The sequence below is a fragment of the Orcinus orca genome, chromosome 21 (assembly GCF_937001465.1).
Source record: "Orcinus orca chromosome 21, mOrcOrc1.1, whole genome shotgun sequence".
In the NCBI taxonomy this organism is placed as follows: domain Eukaryota; kingdom Metazoa; phylum Chordata; class Mammalia; order Artiodactyla; family Delphinidae; genus Orcinus; species Orcinus orca.
The window spans coordinates 29,017,274-29,035,463 of record NC_064579.1 but is presented as its reverse complement, the minus strand read 5'-3'; the positions used below and the strand labels follow the sequence as shown (position 1 = coordinate 29,035,463).

Below are 18,190 nucleotides of genomic sequence, written 5' to 3'. Positions count from 1 at the left end.
AGGATAGTTTGCTTTAAATTTGTGTTTGGCATATCCCTCAGAACAAGAAGTCCATAGTGAAGATATGTAGTGATTTGGCCTGGCAATAGGGTAAGGTGTCTTTTTTTGTTTTGTTTAATTTATTTATTTACTTTTGGCTGTGTTGGATCTTCGTTGCTGCACGCGGGCTTTTCTCTAGCTGCGGTGAGCGGGGGCTACTCTTCATTGCGGTGCGAGGGCTTCTCATTGCGGTGGTTTCTCTTGTTGCGGAACACCGGCTCTAGGCATGCGGGTTTCAGTAGTTGTGGCACATGGGCTTCAGTAGTTGTGGCTCGTGGGTTCTAGAGCGCAGGCTCAGTAGTTGCGGCTCACAGGCTTACTTGCTCTGCAGCATGTGGGATCTTCCCAGGCCAGGGCTCAAACCCATGTCCCCTGCACTGGCAGGTGGATTCTTAACCACTGCGCCACCAGGGAAGTCCCAAAGTGTCTTTACTTTCATAATTTTATTTTTTAAATTGCATTAACAGTGGGTGTCAATATTAGATGTTTCATTTGTACAGTGTTACATTTCAAATTTTGTAAACCTTAACACAGGCTCACCACCAAAATTTTCCTCTCCCACTGTCACTACACATTTGACCACCTTTACCATTGTGCCTTGGCCCCTGACGTTTCCTCCCTGGTATCCACTGCTCTGTTCTGTGAATCTATATGTTTGTTTTTGTCATTTGGTTTGTTCACCGATTTGTTGGTTTATTTCCTCTTTGTTTGTTCTTACTATCCTACGCATGAGTGAAGTCCTTTGGTATTCACCTTCAGCCTCTGACTTTCTTCTTTAGCATCATAACAATAAGTTCTATCCATGTTCTGGAAAATAACAAGATCTCAACATTTTTTATGGCTGAATAGATTTCCACAGAATATACATACTATTGTTTCCTTATCGCTTTTTCTGTTGATTGAGAACTATGTCAAGGAGCATATATCTTTTGTGTTCTTCTAGGAGTTTTACAATTTCAGGTCTTATCTTCAAATCTTTCATCGATTTTGAGTTGAGTTTTAAGTATGGTGTCACATAATGATCTAGATCATTTAACATCAGTAGCAGTTTTGAGAACAGAGGCTGAAAAAATATATCCTTCCGAATGCTCTTATTACGTGAAGATTCCAATTCTAAGGAATCTAGCATCCTAGCATTCTGATTGATGTGGGGCACTGGATGAGCAGTTATGAAAACTTGGTGGGATTGTCTGTAGGCATTGAAAGCCTAAAAAATTTTCATTCATCCTCAGTTGAAACATGTATTTCACATTTTATTAACTAGGTAAAAGTGAGACACTGAGGGTGAAGGATTCAGAAAACAGTTCAGACCCTGCGTTGTGCCCCGTCTAAGCTAGCAGAGGAGAAAATAATTGCGTTACGTGAGTTTGTATTTGAGAACTGCCTACTCTGATGTCAGATGGGACAGCCCAATTCTCAAGGAGTTATCAAACTTATGTTTGGTTTTCAAATGCCTGGGCGTCAATATTAAATGTGGCCTTTCCATAGCATAAGTATTTCTGTACGTGTGGGGAAATCTTTTCTCACTCTTATCTATTAGACTGTGATACATGTAACCAAAGTCTCTAACTTTAGTCTTTCAAGGATGCAAATCCAAATTCACAGTTCTGCCTAAAACTTCTAACCAAGTCAGGGTCCTCATCTGTGGGTAGGTATCTGGAGAGAATGGAGAAATGTCTGGGCAGGGAAGTCAAAGTATCAGGAACCTGGATTTCCTTAGTGGTCGTGAGCTTGCATGACCCCATTTGTGTGGAGGGGGCAGGGGTGACTTCTAGGAAATGACAGTTTTCTCTTTCTTTATACAGAGGAAATCCAGAAAGTAAGATTGGCGAGAAGCACCGAGGAGGGGGAACATGGCCGGTCGCTGCAGACAGCTGGGTCCCTGCAAACTCTCTCAAGCCCAGCAAGTGAGGAAGCAAAACCCGGGTGCAGGGAGGCAGGTGGCTCCCCCGCCAAGGGACGAAGACCCCAGGGTAAGTGGAGGCGTGGACTCCGGAAACAGGGTTTGGGCCTGGAATACCTGGGTGCATAACTCCCTTGCCCAGCCCCATCCAAAGACAGCTGCCTTGGGACCTCATCCCCAGGGAGACCGGGCCATTCAGAGACGGGGGCCACCTGACCCCTCCTTAGTGTGATGTCTGGCCTGCTTTTATCTAAGTCCTTCAATCGGGGTCTTGCTGTGCACACTTAGAGCACCAGCCCTTCCTCCTCTGATGCTCCCTGGCGAAGGCTTTGGGAAGCAGCACAGTATCATAAATACCCTGGCAGCTAAGGGGCCGCGTGCTTCTGTCCTTTCTCCAGAGCCAGTGTTCATCCCTCTCCATCTGTCCTTGTGTTCGCTTTGCACATATGCACCTGTGGGTTCCGCTGACTCACTGACCTTGTTCCCCTCCACCCACAGGTGAAGTGTAGGGACTGCGGAGCCTTTGGGCACAAAGCGAGGAGCCTCAGGTGCCCCATGAAGCGCTGGCATGGGGCCCTGGCCCCCCAGCCCTTGGGCTCCAAACTCAGCAAGGAGAACCTGGAACCACGGAAGCTGCAGGACCTGCAGACCCCCGGGACCCCTAACACGGCCGAGAGAGAGAAGGGTGAAAGGCAAAGGTGAGCAGTGGGGTGGGTGGTACCCGAGCTTCGGGCTGAAATCGCTGGAGACGGTTCGTCTCCTTCTCTACCCTGGGTGCCGAGCCATCTCTAGAAATGACAGGGAAAATGGGGGAACAGGAGCCATGTCCTGAGGGGGCCACACTCAGGAGCTCAGAATATGCCTTGCAGTCACTGAGGGGTGCGGAGAACACACGCAATTTTGCACCTGACAGGCCCCAAGGCCATAGGGACAAATAGACAGGACTTCCTGGGAAACCCAGGAGGGAACCCTGGAGTCGGGGGAAGGATATGAGCGGGGGAGGAGTCTTCACAGAGCACAGGGATTCAGGTCCGGTGTCACCCCCAGACTTGGAAAGGGGCTGGGCCACAGCACCGTTGGTCCCAATTGTGACAAGGAAATTGGGTTTCTGCCCCTTAACGTGGTTTGTTTTGCAGGAAAGAAGAGCAGCAGAGGAAGCTACTCCAGAGATTTCCCAGGAAACCCCAAGGGTGGCGGCAGCAGTACTGGAAGGAGGGGACAGAATCCTGCCACTACCTGAGGGTCAGTCTCCTGGTTCGCGCTCTTTCTTCTTCTGGGGTAACACAATTGGCCTCTATCCCCTTCTGTGGGAGGGAGCGGGTCCCATTCTTTTCCAACCAATGTGGTCACTTAGAGTACTTTTCAGATGCCATTTTCCTCGGTTTCTTTGGTTTTTCATTCTTACTTGCGTGGCTGGCAAGAATATGCTGTTTGGTAAAAGGAAGTGATTTTATCAGCAGCATTCCGTAAGCAGAATCCTTTAAGTTAGAACACGAATCTGTAAATTGTGATTCATCCTCCCAAACTGGCCATCAAAACTTATTATGCCATCAAAGTGCCCGCAAAACACCAAGCTGTGCGCAGCCCTCGGAAGGGGGTACACAAAAAGCTTGTTCCCACTTACTTAACAAGAGACATTGTTAAACTCTTTCTATTTGCCTATCTGATGTATAAATGTCTCAAGGTGATATTGTAACTTTCTTTTTCATGAGCACCACTGAGGTTGAGTATCTCATCACATACAATTAATTCCTATGAGATGGTTTTTGGTTAATTTTCATTTTTCCTGGATGGAGAGAAGATGCTCATGTCTGGCCTTTCTGTTTGGTCTACTCCTACAGCATCCAAACATGCCCACACTCACCCAGGCATCGAAGAGGAAACCCCTCCGGGATCCAGATCTCCCCAGTAGGTCCCCTGTCAGGAGAGATGACAGGAAATGCACCCACCCTGCATTGTCTCTCATCAGCAGAAGTTTGGTCCAGGACTCCAAAAGCAGCACCAAGGCCCCAGGCAAGAGGTCTGCCCAGATCCCCATCCAGACATGTCTGAACCCCCCAAAGAAACCTAGACTCAGCCCCATCCAGCCTCCCCAGAAGAGCACTCTGACAGCAGACCTGGGGGCTTCCCAGAATCTCCCTCCTCCACCCAGTACAACCGGACCCACAGGGACCCCCCAAGTCAGCAGGAAGACACCTGCCCAGGGGCAAAGCCTTGCCCTCAAACCTCCACTGGACAGATCTTGCCCCAATAGTGTCCAAGCCTGCACCAGACACCATCCTCCACCCACCAGCCATGTTCCAGGCCAGCCTCTCAGGATGCTCTTCGTGAGAGTAGACGAAGGCCGGTGGAGCTGCAGGTACGTGACGCCTCCCCCCTTGCCTCGTCCTGAGCAGTCAGCCCCTCCTCCCGCTGGCAGGAAGCCTGAGCGACACTGGGCCCCTGGCCCCCGGAGTGTCCTCTACGATGACCTTCAGGTGTCTTCTTCCTCTGAAGACAGCGACTGGGAGGGACACGCCAATGGCAGCTAAGGCTTGTCCTCCAGCCCCAGGTGCCCTGGAGGTGACTGTGCACCTGACGAGGGGGAGTCACGAAGAGCAGCTGCTCCTGGAGAAGCAGCGATTCCGCACCCCTGCTGGGCGAACGGTGCTGGAAACCCAGACAAGCCCCAGCGACACACACGTGCACGCACTGCACCTTCTCCTGATGGAACTAGAGCCGTCTGTCAAATGGTGCTTATCACGCTGGAATGGCAAGTTGTTTGTCAGTCTGAGTCTATTTTAAGTACCTGAGGCAAATTCCAGGAGTAACTTTTAACTATTGTGTAAATAGGAAGCTATGGAAGTAATCTGCATTTGGTGCAAATGTCTGAACTTTTGGAACCTGGCTAAAGGGCCCAACGCTGTGCTTTGCAGAAGGTCAGCAGTGCCCTGTCCTGAGATGAGACTCGTGGACTCTGTGGAGTCGTTCACTGTAAATCACGGTGGGGACAGTCCCCCGGCTCTGCTTCTTATGTTTCATTAAATGTTACTATAAAGCTTTGTTTTCAAATTTTCTTTCAATTTTAATAAAGTTCTACCGTATAAGACATGCTGTACGTGGTTTTTATCTCTAAGCCTTGAAGATCATCTTAACGTCTATTTTTACTCAAGATAGATTTTGTGGAGACTTCCCTGGTAAGCCAGTGGTTAAGACTCCCTGCTTCCAATGCACGGGGCGCGAGTTCGAGCCCTGGTCAGGGAAGTAAGATCCCACATGCCATGCGGCCAAAAAACAACAACAGAAAAGAAAAAGTAAGATGGATTTTGTAACTGAGGAAAAAGGGAGCTTGGGAGGACCTAAGGCTTAAAAATACAGGATCTCCGGCCCTCCCAGATCCACGGGTCTACATATGCACATTAACAATGCACCGTGTCAATCCCCTGCGTGGACGATGTGATAACGTGTAGGCTGCCTTATTCTCACACTGGGCCACACTGGACTCAGTTGGTGAATCTTAATAGGTGCATAAGCCTGAATCCTACTTCAAAAGGTACGAGTTCATGTTGTCTGTTTTGAGGCCCGGGCATTGGGATTACAGCTGCTCTGGAGGTGATTATATCATCTGGTTTGAGAACCACTGGAGGTGGTGGCAGTGATATCACCTATGTCACATGCTGCCTCTGTTCTCTAACAGGAAGAGACCTGAGCAGGTCCAAGAAAATTCACCGAGCTGTGTAGAGAGGGCTTCCCGGGAAGAGCAAACCATGTTCCACACAGAACAACTGTTTGGGGAGAGCATCTTCACTCCGCAGAAGCCTGTACGTCAAGGGCAGCTGCTGGTTGAAGGCACAAGGTTGTTAAAATATCGGGAAAGCAGAGCCGGCACACTCGGGGCCGTGCCCACACCTACGGGAACTTCTGGAATGACCCTTCTCTTTGTGACCCGGGTCTGACCTTATTCCTTATATTCCCTTATCTCATGACCTCAGTCCTGTCCCAGCACTTCCTTACAGATTCTCACAAAACAAAACAACACTGATCCTTACTTCTGGCATTTCAAAGGGTCTGAATAGGCCCTGACACATGCTCTATTTTATGGAATCCTCTGAACATCACAGGAGTAAAGAAGAGGAGTCTGTCATCGTAGCCATCTGGGATTGGAATTGTTAGGGATGGGCTCGGTTTTCTTGGACCTGCAAATACAGGGGACAGGGTTTCAGCACACAGGATGGGTTTAGTGAGACAGCATTGATCTGGGGCTCAAAAGAAACACGTGCTGTCACTTTTGAGGTGGTGGCGTACCTTCCATCTACCCAGGTGATGCCACACAGCTCATTAACCATACTCGACCCCAAATATTCAGACAGAGTAAGCAAAAAGAGGTTCAACAGTCTCCTACTTTCAAAATAAAAATAGTCTTTCAAATAGTCCAGGGAAGAAAGATAATGAAAAATGTGATATGACAATATATTTAGAAAAAGTGAAAAAGTATGAGATGCATCCAGATTTTTAAAAAGGTATTTGAATTTATAACTTATCTCAAGATCTGTGAAATAGAACACGTGACAAATAAAGAATGATAAAGAATGTATACAGGTGATATTGTATAGATATTAGATATGCACAGTAGCACGTGTTCTTTTCAAGGAATTCCTAAGCCCTCCAGTCTCACTGACCATGTCCTGGCCCCGTGAGGTCCCCGGAGCTGAGCCCTGTGTGGAGTCTCTGCCTCCTGAGGGAATGGACAAAAGACATGGAAAATACGTTCTGAAGTCTTTAGTGTGAAACAGTGCATTCCTTCCAGGCCGAGAAGGAGTTTCCCATTAGTTTCCATCTAAACAAAGGTCTCTAATTGCTGGAAGCAGCACAGTCCTGGAGCCAGAATTTCCCAGATCCAGGTATAGATGGGTTTGTTTCTCCCCAAGGCCTCCGTCCATGTCAAGCCGAGGGGAGCTGACTTGCCGTCCTCACATGGCCTTTCCTCTTGCTCAGACCCCTGGTCTCTTCTCCTATTTCTAAGAAGTCCACGCACTGCAACGAAGAGTAGCCCCTGCTCACCAGAACTAGAGGAAGCCCGCACACAGCAACAAAGACCCAATGCAGCCAAAAATAAATAAATTTAAAAGAAAAGAGGTATTGATACAAACTGCCATGTATAAAATAAGTAAGTAAGCTACAAGGATATATGGTACAACACAGGGAATCCAAATTATATTTTATAATAACTTTAAGTGGAGTATAATCTATAAAAAATACTGTATCACTATGTTGTATATCTGAAACGAATATAATATTGTACATTAACTATACTTTAAAAGTTAAATGAAAATAAAATAAAGTGTATTTGATTTAAATTATAACATACATTCTGACATGGCAGGAAAGAATAGGAAAGAGCACAAATCTAGAAATAAATTCCTGAGCTGAGAGGAAAGGCAATTCCTTTCCTTTTTTTTTTTTTTAATGTATTTACTATTATTTTATTTTATTTTTTTAACATCTTTATTTCTTTCCTTTTATACAGGAGATGGCATGAGTAATGAATGACAGTAGAGAGTTCTTTAAATCTTATGGTGGAAAGTACCTACATCCAAAAATATCTATTTCATTTAGGAAATAGGTTATATATAATCTGAGGAATGTAGGAGAAAAGGATGAGTGCTTGGAGATTGAGGGGTAATGGAGAAGGTTTGAAATACTCTTTTTTTTTTTTTTTGCAGTACGCGGGCCTCTCACTGCTGTGGCCTCGCCCGTTGCGGAGCACAGGCTCCGGACGCGCAGGCTCATGGGCCCAGCCGCTCCGCGGCACGTGGGATCCTCCCGGACCGGGGCACGAACCCGTGTCCCCTGCATCGGAAGGCGGACTCTCAACCACCGCACCACCAGGGAAGCCCTGAAATACTCTTTTTAAAAAAAAAAAAAAAATTGAAGTATAGTTGATTTACCTTAATATACTAGCTTCAGGTGAAATATTCTTTAATGTGTACGGGAGACGGAATTGAAATGCACGAGATAATAGGATTGCCAGGCTTTGTATGAGATACAAGCAAAATGTCCTCAGATACAATGAAATACTCACCATGTCCCCTGGTTTAATTTTTTCCATTTGGGAACCAGGAATTTTAAACTTAAACAGCCATCTCCACACCCGTAAGATTGCCACTCAAATGTATAAATCAATTGTGAATGACATGGAAGAAAAATTATCTACAATAGTTTACTATGTAGGAACTTTTGTATGGATTTCCCCACTAACCAAGAACTAAAGTATAAAATTGTCTTCCCATTTTCTTTGCATAGTTAATAGATTCTTAACATGTTCTTGAAAATACTACGTGGCCAGTGCCTTGAGAGTCGTGTTCTGCATCCCAGCAATATATCTTCTTTTGTCACCTCATTATTTATATTTCACATTTTCATAGTTCCTCATCTTGCATTTTATTTTTAATTCCAGATTTCTCTCAGGGAATCCCAGCTTCATTTCCACAGAATCCCCATGTGTCTGATATCCTGTTATTCTGAAGATACATAATGGTTCCCAGTATAGAGAATGCACTCGACAGTGTTTACGGTTGAAGAAGGGAATGAATGGATCTTCTCACTATCCCTGGACATGACCTTACATCTTTGCTCTCCAGCACTGTGTGAGGATTACAATTTCCGATTAGTCTGGAAAATCCAATCAAATTGAACAGGGTGTGGCTCACAGACTGAAACCCTATTAGGGTCGGTAACCTTCTGAGAGGGTGGATCCTGGAATGTAGCCCAGATTGGGTTATAAACTGTTATCCAGGTTTAAAGGAAAGTCAGACAGGCAAAGGGATGCATTTGTCCAGAGAAGAAAAAGCTGGACAGTTTGGGGCTTTGGAGGAAGAGAAATTGGCTGCTTGCTCTGGTACTTGCCTCAGAACCCATTTGGCTTCACCAGCTCCTCCAGTTTGGGGTTTTGGTGAGTCCTCCAGACCGTGAGATGTGCCTTGGCTTCATTCCATGAAAATGTTGTAAGTCCTATCTGTCTTTACACTTTTGCCCTATCAAAGCAGCCTCTTATGGTCTCTGAATCGTATTGTGTCAACATGTATTTTGCCACCATCATTTCCTACTCTTGACTGTACATGTCCCTTTTTTCAACTCTAACACAGTTGTCTTGAATCTATTTAGTTATTTTATCTGCCTAACCTAAGATTGTAGCCTTGTGCTCTCCCAATACAGTGACGACCAGCTGCATGTGGCTAGAACATTCAAATTAATGAAATTAAATAACTAAACTTCACATCCTTGGTAACGCCAGTCAGATTTCAAGTGTTCTGTTACCACGTGTGTGTGGTAGTTTCTGTATCATACATTGCATATGTAGAGCATGTTCTTCGTCTTGGAAAGTTCTATTGACTGTTGATCTACATTTGATTTTTTTTTTTTTTTTTTTTTTTTTGCGGTACGCGGGCCTCTCACCGTTGTGGCCTCTCCCGTTGCAGAGCACAGGCTCCGGACGCGCAGGCTCAGCGGCCATGGCTCACGGGCCCAGCCGCTCCGCGGCATGTGGGATCTTCCCGGACCGGGGCACGAACCCGTGTCCCTTGGATCGGCAGGCGGACTCTCAACCACTGCGCCACCAGGGAAGCCCCACATCCGCTGTTTTTATTAATTTGTTTCTAAATACTTCATTTTCTGCCTCTGTGAATTATTTTTCTTTTATGGGTTTCATCAAGTGATTTTCTTCATTTCTTACGTGTCTTGAGATAGATTTTTATGTTGAAATAATTATCTCAAGGTAAAATAAATCTCTTGAGATATTTATTTTAATTCTTCCCCCAAATTAATACATATTAACCCACTTTGATTCCTCTGACTTGTAATCTGGACGTAGCCAGGGTTGCCTAGGTTCCGTCTTCTTTCTACTTGTAAGGCGGCTCTCTTGCATATGCCTGGGGTTTCCCTGGATATAGGGATTTACATATTCCTATTATCAAGAGAAGAAAAATTCTAACTGTAAAAAAAGACATTTCATTTCACCTTCGAATTTGCCTTGAAGGCAAAACCAAAGGTAAACTCTTGATTGGTTTTCCTAGGAAGTCCCTCCCACCTTGGATTTCCCAGGTGCTCTGGAAAATCCAAACACTAAACTTTTTCTTGAGTGTGTTTTGGGCATTGAGAATTGTCCTGGACACTTGATTCCAATCCACAATAAACAGATGCCGGCATTAACCCAAGGCTTCTCTTTATTTCTGATAGAAAATGATCACTTTGCGCTTTCACTTTGATTGTGGCAGGAGTTCAGGAGAGAAGGAACTTGAGAGCAAATACCTTTAGAAGATATTTCTGTTTCAAGATAGACAGGATGTAATGAGAGGATTGATTGTGCATCATACAGGGAGGTTTCCCCCAAAACTGGGTGATAAAAATGAAGACATAAATAACAGGGAGCTTCTTCTGATGGTTAATGTTAGCGGTCATGTTACAGGTAAAACCTAGGTGATCTTTGTTACCCTAAAGGAATTTGAACACAGGACACAGACTGAACAATATTAAATGACAGCTGATCCTTCTTCTAGATGTGTAACTCTGTCATATATTAAAGTTTTTGGAACCTCTGCATGTCATTGGAAATAAACCAATTTTCTGCTAAACCTTAGCCATTCCATATTTCTGAGCATCCTTGACACAGAGGGTTGAGACAGTCCACAACCGGAACACTGACTCGTGTACCCCTGCTTCCTTCTGGAGCAGCGGATGTTAAGGATGAGACCAGAAGGGTGGGTGCCATGGTTCCTCCAAGTGGAATAAGCCCTTGGTTTAACGGCATCCTGAAATGGGTCCTCAGCTGATTAATATCCACGTAGATGGGGGACAGAACTAAAAGTCAGGGTTGAGGGAGAGCTGGAAGGCAGTGAGGTTCCAGCGGGCTGCCAGGGGTGTTGGAGGACCACTGTGGGTGCATAAGGGAAGAGAATGATCTGGGGATTTCCAGTGTTTCCTACAGGAGGAAACCAAACTCTACTCCAGCATGAGTCAGTGTTCCCGAGGGTTTGAATCAAGGAGGACACTGAATGCTTCTGGATGCCCTAGGCTGCTGAACACACAAAGTCAATGCTTAGCACATTCTTATTTGCAAACTCTCTGAACTTTGACTTTCTGTCTTAGCAACCACTGCTCTAGCTTCTTACATGGGATCTGGGACAGAAGAGACTGCACCGTGTTCTTAGGATGCACTGCTGGTTTCCGTTTGCGGGGCTGGGGTCACACCCAGGTGGAGGTGTGAGGCTCCATTTCAGGTGGGTCTGGAAGTTGTGCACAGGACTGGAGTCTCATGGCTTCTTCTCCATCCTCAGATTTGCGTGCTCAGTGCTTGGATTGGCTGTGAGTGAAATCCCGAGAAAGACTCCTGGCGACTGAGTTGTTGACAATGGAGCCTCTGGTGGGTAGCGACGCCTCCTTCTCCTGAAGCTACACCCCGAGTGCCATTAGCAATCGTTCCCTCATTCACACCTTCCAGCTCTTAGTAATTAAGCTTTTATTCATATTCGATAACTGGGAGGAATGTGTAGGGAGGAGTATTTTCCTAACTGTGCTGCACAGAAAGGAGAAACAGTACAGTAGGTAGACTAAAATTAGGTTCTCTCATAGATTTTTGAAAAATTGGAGAAAACAAAACCAATCACTAGGCTTCTTTCATCCCTCAGCATGGAGATGAGATTAGATTACAAGAGAAACAGTGATAACTAAGGTCAAGGTCCCTGAAAATCTTGAGTGGGAGTCCTCACGCCTCAGCGATGGTCAGGCTAGGTCTGTCCTTCACTCCAGCCACCCGAGTCCCCGGCTTATTCTGCTGAACCATCTGACCTCAAAGTTTGTTATGAACACCTGAGTCCTGTAGTGTTAAGAGGGAGATCACCTCCTGGTACCAAGTTCTGTATGAACCTTGCTCAGTTCTGAGGAATGTTAGACATTTCTTCATGATCCTCTGACAATTGCATGATTAGTGGAATAGTGTTTTGTATTTAGCATAGGTTTGCTAGAACGGAAACACTTCATACAATTATATACTTGATGATTTCAACACTCATAACAAGTAATGAAAGCAGTTTCTTTTTGGAGAATCAAAGATTCCTCTAGGGATATAATTTAAACCAAGAGTCATGTTTTCAAAGTAGCCCATCATGGTTATTGTTTGTCTTGTCATGAATCTGTAGAATTCCTTGAAATTAATAAGGAAGAGAGATTGAGTTATGAATATGCAAGTGAATCTTTTATTATCAACTGTCTGGAAGTCCTAATTTCCAGGTTATTGAAAAACTTCGACAATGTATTATAACACACTTCAAGTGATATTTCTGTAAAATAAAGCTTCATGACGTCAGAGTGTGTAGGTGTCCGTGAATGTACCTGAAAGGCAGACACCAGCTCAGCGCTGGCAGAGAACCGAGGGGAACCCCACACAGAGCGTGATCCTTTATCCACCCAGATCCCATCACCTCCTCATCTCAACCCTCCCACCCTGGACAGTGGTAGGGACTGCTCTGTCTAAACCAGAACATCCCTGATGTTTTAGGAATCAGTGACGTTTGAAGATGTAGCGATCAACTTCACCCAGGAAGAGTGGGCCCTGCTGGACACATCCCAGAAAACCCTGTTCAGAAACGTGATGCTGGAAAATATCACCCACCTGGTCTCCGTAGGTGAGTCTGTCAACACGGATGTACGTGTTCACTGCATTCATTCACTCACCAAACAGGCATTTAGATCAGCTTCCCCGTGTCCCACTCCAAGTCCTTCCTGCTTCTTTGATAGTCCTCATAACTACTTAAAACGAAGACGTTTCTTTTCACGGCACTTTTCATTACTACACTGGAAAGTAATCTTGGCCACATTTCATATCTCTGTGGCTACTCAGTGTTTACACTCAGAACAGAACTGGGGATTCAATGGATATTTTAATGCATAAGTAAATGGATCAAATATTTTTAAAATGAGTCTTCTGTTCTAGTCACTCCATGAAGGCTTGAGACCAGAGTCGTGTATATGACATAATTTTGATGATTCCTGTAAGGCGTATCCTTACTGGCTCCTGTTTGAAAGTAATATTCAGCCCACTGTAGAGTCTTTCAATCTTTCCCATTTGGAAAACACTGAGGATTCTGTAATCTCTCTTTGAACTTGTGCACAGGCATCAGCCGCTAGGGGGTCTCACTGTGTTTGCTGCTGCTCTGGATTTCCTCCTGGTCTGCTGAAGGACCCTCACTGTTCTGTCTGTTGAAGATGTTGTTGCCTGCACTGACCTTCAATTATCTCTTTATTTTCCTCGTTCCCTTACCCTGGACTTGAGCACAGCAAAGGGTAATTAGCCCAGACTCAAAATCCAACGCTTTTTTTCTTTTTCATATCAAACAGGGTATCAGATCAGCAAATCAGATGTGATTTCCCAGCTCGAACAAGGAAAAGAGCTGTGGAGTGAAGCAACAGGATGCCTCCAAGGCCAGAGTCCAGGTAAGAATCAGGGGCCTGTGCTTCACTGCAAGAAAGTTTCAGTCAGTGTGTTAAGTCCTTGGAAACACCAAATGAAAGTTTTATGATGTGAGCGATATGTTCTAAACTGGAAGTGAGGACACTGGGCTGAAATTCTTCATGTTGTTATCACTCTTTGCATCTAGCAATGAAAATTCATATTACTTCCTGCCATTTCTATTCTTTAAGGAAAAGGGTGCTTGTGGACTCACTGCAGTTAAACTTTCACATAGTGATTCTTGTCCTGATCGCCCCATTTAATGTGTTTTCCATCATTTGCTGACCCGATGTCTCTCCACCACATTACATTTTTATATTTTAATCCTGTTTTTCTCTAATAGACAATGACTTTTAAAGTATTTCTACTACCTTGAGTATTTCTTTATTATACACACTCTCTCCATCAGAGTGCCAATTTTTGAAAGATACTCACATGGACGTTGGTGTTTGTTTACATTTTTATTTCCCTAATTTCATTTTAAAATTTATATTTTTTCCATTTCTTTAGGCAGTGAAAGTCCGCTTATACAACAAGAAATGATATTCATGCAACAAGTGTACAGGAAGCACATATCTCACACCATGCCAATGGTAAGTTTCATGGGTGGAACACCAGTCATCCAAATGAAGGACCTGGCAGTGAGATAAGTTGGTAATTGAGCAAAATTGCCTGTATGTAATTAAGTGGAGATTGAGCTCTTTCTGGGAATATTTTTGGATAGGCTGAAGTCAGTTGAAAAATTAATATGAGCTCAAAACCACAACATGAGACCTAAGAAAAAGTCAGTTGCACAAATATTGCTCATCTCCTAGCCTTTAGAACAAACTGAAGTCTTCAAAATTAATCTGATATCTGGGTTGGGAAACTGTAAAAGAGAATGTTTGTGTCTGTAGAGGAGTAACACAACATGTGTATGCAACTGACACAGGAAACATTTTAAGAAGAGACTATAACTGACTGATCCTATAGGGTGTAAATGTAGAGGAATGAGTGTCTGCGTAGACGTGGGCAACCAGAAACAGCCTCCTATCTTTTTCCCAAAGCAGGTTTCTCACACACAAGGGGATCCTGTTGGATGGACTGATTTGAGTGATGAATTTACTCCTAGATCTTCACCTCAACTTTCACCAATTCCCTTAGGAAGGAAAAGTAATGTCAGCAAACAGCATGGAAAATCACTTAGTCAAGGGTCATTCCTTGACAAACAGGATCACATTCACACTAGAGCTAAATCGTATGAATGTCCTCTATGTGGGAAAGTCTTTAGTAGATGCTCTACACTCATAAGACACAAGATGATTCACACTGGAGAGAAACCATTCAAATGCAATCTGTGTGGGAAAGTCTTCAATCAAAGTTCCTCCTTGAAACAACATGAGAAAATTCACACAGGAGAGAAGTGCTATGAATGTCATCAGTGTGGTAAAGCCTTTCTTCAAAGCTCTGGCCTTAGTTCGCACAAGAAAATCCACAGTGGAGAGAAACCACACGTATGTCTTGAGTGTGGGAAGGCCTTCAGTCACAGTTCAGGGCTTAGTTCGCACAAGAGAATCCACACTGGAGAGAAACCACATGTATGCCTTCTGTGTGGGAAGGCCTTCAGTGAACATGCTAAACTGAGAGAACATGAGAGAACCCACACTGGAGAGAGGCCCTATGAATGTCAGTGGTGTGGGAAATGCTTCAGTCGAGGCTCTTCCCTGAGACGACATGAGGGAACTCAGCACTGGAGAGAAAGTCAGGAGGGCCCTCAGTAGACGTCCTGATCTGAGATGACATGGCGTCATACATGTGAGGAATGTGGATGGAACACCAGCATAGCTTTAGCATTTAACCACACCAAGGTTCACACCCAGTAAAGACACTCTGTCTGTAATCAATATGGACACTTGTTCAGGCATCACACTCCTCAGTCCAGAAAGGCATCACCTGTGGACGTGGATCCATATGTGCCCTGTCTCTGTGGCAAAGCCTTTAGTCATTGGCCTGACTTCAGGTAACTTAGCAGAACTCACTCTGTAAATACAATATGGGTATTTTTAGCAACAGCTCCCAACTCTAAAGACCCTAGAGGACTTGAGCAGGGGATAACCAACCCCTAATTCTTCTTTGATAATTATTGTTCAACACGAGCCATCTTCAGGTAGAGAACCACTAAGACTGTAATGACTGTTAACAAACATTCAGCTGATCACCAGGCTTGATGTGCATGGGAAACTCAGCGAAAAAAATAAACACTAAAACAAGAACAAAGATGTGAACTCTTGAGAAATACCCAATTACGTTGAGCAACACCAAAGCATACTTATAAATAATTCATCCTGGACAAGTGAATCAATGTAAAGTCATGAGAAATTCTTCATAGAGCAACCTCTCTGGACCACGTGTGCTCAGACTGTACAACACACCCTCAGTGTCGTGAAGGTAGGGAAGTCTTCAGTGATCACTTATTTCTTAGTCAACATTAAATTCTCACACTGAGGATGTAGCAATCCTAAAAATCAAAGTGGAGCTACAGCTAGATTTCGTATCAGAAAAAACTGACCCTCTGAATGGGAGGGGGAGCCTCTTAAAGAATCCTTTAACACACGTTCAGGCAAATTGTGATTTGCGGAAATACCTCTTCATGCAAATGTGGCATAAAATGGAGAGTGAAGTGATCTAGCAATATAGAATGTAGAGTTTGGAAGAAATTAAAATTTGTGTATAGAATAATAGTTGCAAATATTCACACAATAAAGTCTGTGGCTAAAGGAGCTAAGTATTGGTGTCTGGTTTTCTTTGTACCCCTGTAAGCACAGGGATTCAGGTCTGCACCCTCGGAAAGTGGGCGGAGACTCAGCCCCACTCTCTGAGTGTCCCCTTTCTCCATAGCTCTTTCCACACAACTCAGCTCCACTCATTCCTGCATCCCCCTAACCCCATCTACCCTTTCAGGCCCTGGTGGTGACACAGCTCTGATCATCAGCTCCACTGGTCATGTTTCCCAGAATGTCACGACCCTGGTCAGGCAAGGTTATGGGAGAGTCTCAAAGACACCTAGTCCTACACTTTTTGAGGTCCCTCAACATATTTCTGCAGATGGAAACCACCGTGGGCTAAAGAGACAGGCAACTCTGCCCTCCCAGACCTTAGAAATCTCTTGTTATTTTGTCCCAAAACCTCTGAATTGAGCTAAGTGGATGAAGAGTTCCTTCCATAACCATACTATATTTTTCAGCTGATTCCTGAATTATGCACTCAGCAGTCTCACTAAAGAGGAACACATACCCCTGCATAAGCTCATGGAATAAATTTCCAGGAATGAAACTATCAGCGACAACACATTCCAGTTTTTAAAATAATTAGTGCAATATACTTTTCGCTAAGAAAAAATGAATGTTCTCACAAAGCGGATCTCCCTACTTTGTCTGCAGGACTTGGAGTGTTATCCTTTGACACACATCAATATCGAACCTAAATCTTGAGGGAAATTCTTCCAGGATATCCACTGGGATGACTTGTGTTCTCGTAGCACAAAGTAGCACAATTCCCAAACCACAGGCCTGAGGGTGAGGATGTTAAGGGGTGAGGCCTGTGCAGGTGCTGGGACCCCCAGGAGTGGTGATGTGCACACTCCCTTCCCAGAGGCGTGCACGTCCCACTGGGATTTATCTACGCTGACCTATACATGTGCCTGTGCTCGGCATTCCTAGCTAGACAAGGGATTTCAGAGCTGTTCCCCTACAATGGTGACCACAGGGGGGCAGCATCTCACAAGGAGGTGTGTTTGGGGGCACCTTGGCCGCTTGTCTGAGTGGCAGAGGGGCCTGGAGTCGGGAAGAAACCTCTCTGAAGCTTAGTCACTGGGGGGAACTCAGGGCTCTCTTGGTCGGGCTGACCCAGGCTTCTTCACAGGCTCGGGTGCTGAGAGTGACAGGCCCACGGAGTCAAAGTGAGAGGCAGAGGCAGAGAAACTCCCAGAGAGAGAGACAGAGACAGAGAAGCAGTTGCAGGGCCACTGGGCTCGGCTTAGAACTCCTACCGCATAAGTTCTCCCACATTCTGTTGCTCAGAGCAAATGGCAGGCTGGCCACATTCTGGGGGTGAAGAGAAAGGTCCAGCCCTTAATGAGAGAAGTGGCAAAGTCACACGGCAGAGCCGTGGGCCCGAGAAGGTGGAAGGAATCTGTGGGGATTTGTTTCAATCGAACTCAAAAGGCTTAGATGTGGGGTCAGGTGTTTACACTTTAGTGATACATGATTCTCTAGTTTCCAAGATTTCTGCAGATTCCTCCCCCTCACACCATATCACGATCTCTTTCATCCCATGGCTCTGATGCAGAGTGGGAACCACTATTTTCTGACCTGAGGCTATTCTCCTGGGACAGTATAAACCCCTTTCTCCATGAAGTTTTCTATTTTCTACCTTTCCTTCCAAAAACTCTCCCATAGGTTCGAGGCAGAAGACATCGACTGTAGCTCCTATTCAAACTGCTGCTGTCCAAGGAGAAAGACCCTCCGCCTAACCTTTAAATCACTGGGTTCTTTTTTAACATATGAAAATGGGCTACATGTTTATTCTTCAAAGATACCTAGGGGGCTTCCCTGGTGGCGCAGTGGTTGAGAGTCCGCCTGCCGATGCAGGGGACACGGGTTCGTGCCCCGGTCCGCGAAGATCCCACATGCCGCGGAGCGGCTGGGCCCGTGAGCCATGGCCGCTGAGCCTGCGCGTCCGGAGCCTGTGCTCCGCAACGAGAGAGGCCACAACAGCGAGAGGCCTGC

The 18,190-nt window shown here is 45.2% G+C and overlaps 2 protein-coding genes across 2 annotated transcripts in view; both read left to right on the top strand.

Moving 5' to 3' along the window:
• LOC101288435 (putative zinc finger protein 705EP) overlaps window positions 1-18,190 on the top strand; it is a 38,980-nt gene that overhangs the window by 19,271 nt on the left and 1,519 nt on the right. The window contains exons 2-5 of the mRNA XM_049704295.1: window positions 11,254-11,339; window positions 12,474-12,600; window positions 13,313-13,408; window positions 16,365-16,432. Coding sequence (XP_049560252.1) covers window positions 11,328-11,339; window positions 12,474-12,600; window positions 13,313-13,408; window positions 16,365-16,432 — 303 coding nt within the window. The 5' untranslated portion in view covers window positions 11,254-11,327. The remainder of the gene's footprint in view (window positions 1-11,253; window positions 11,340-12,473; window positions 12,601-13,312; window positions 13,409-16,364; window positions 16,433-18,190) is intronic.
• LOC105748582 (putative protein FAM90A2P) lies at window positions 1,893-4,928 on the top strand. Its single transcript, XM_012537136.2, has 4 exons — window positions 1,893-2,012; window positions 2,441-2,640; window positions 3,079-3,184; window positions 3,784-4,928. The coding sequence occupies exons 1-4, from the start codon at window positions 1,893-1,895 to the stop codon at window positions 4,471-4,473; spliced, it is 1,116 nt and encodes a 371-aa protein (XP_012392590.1). The 3' UTR covers window positions 4,474-4,928.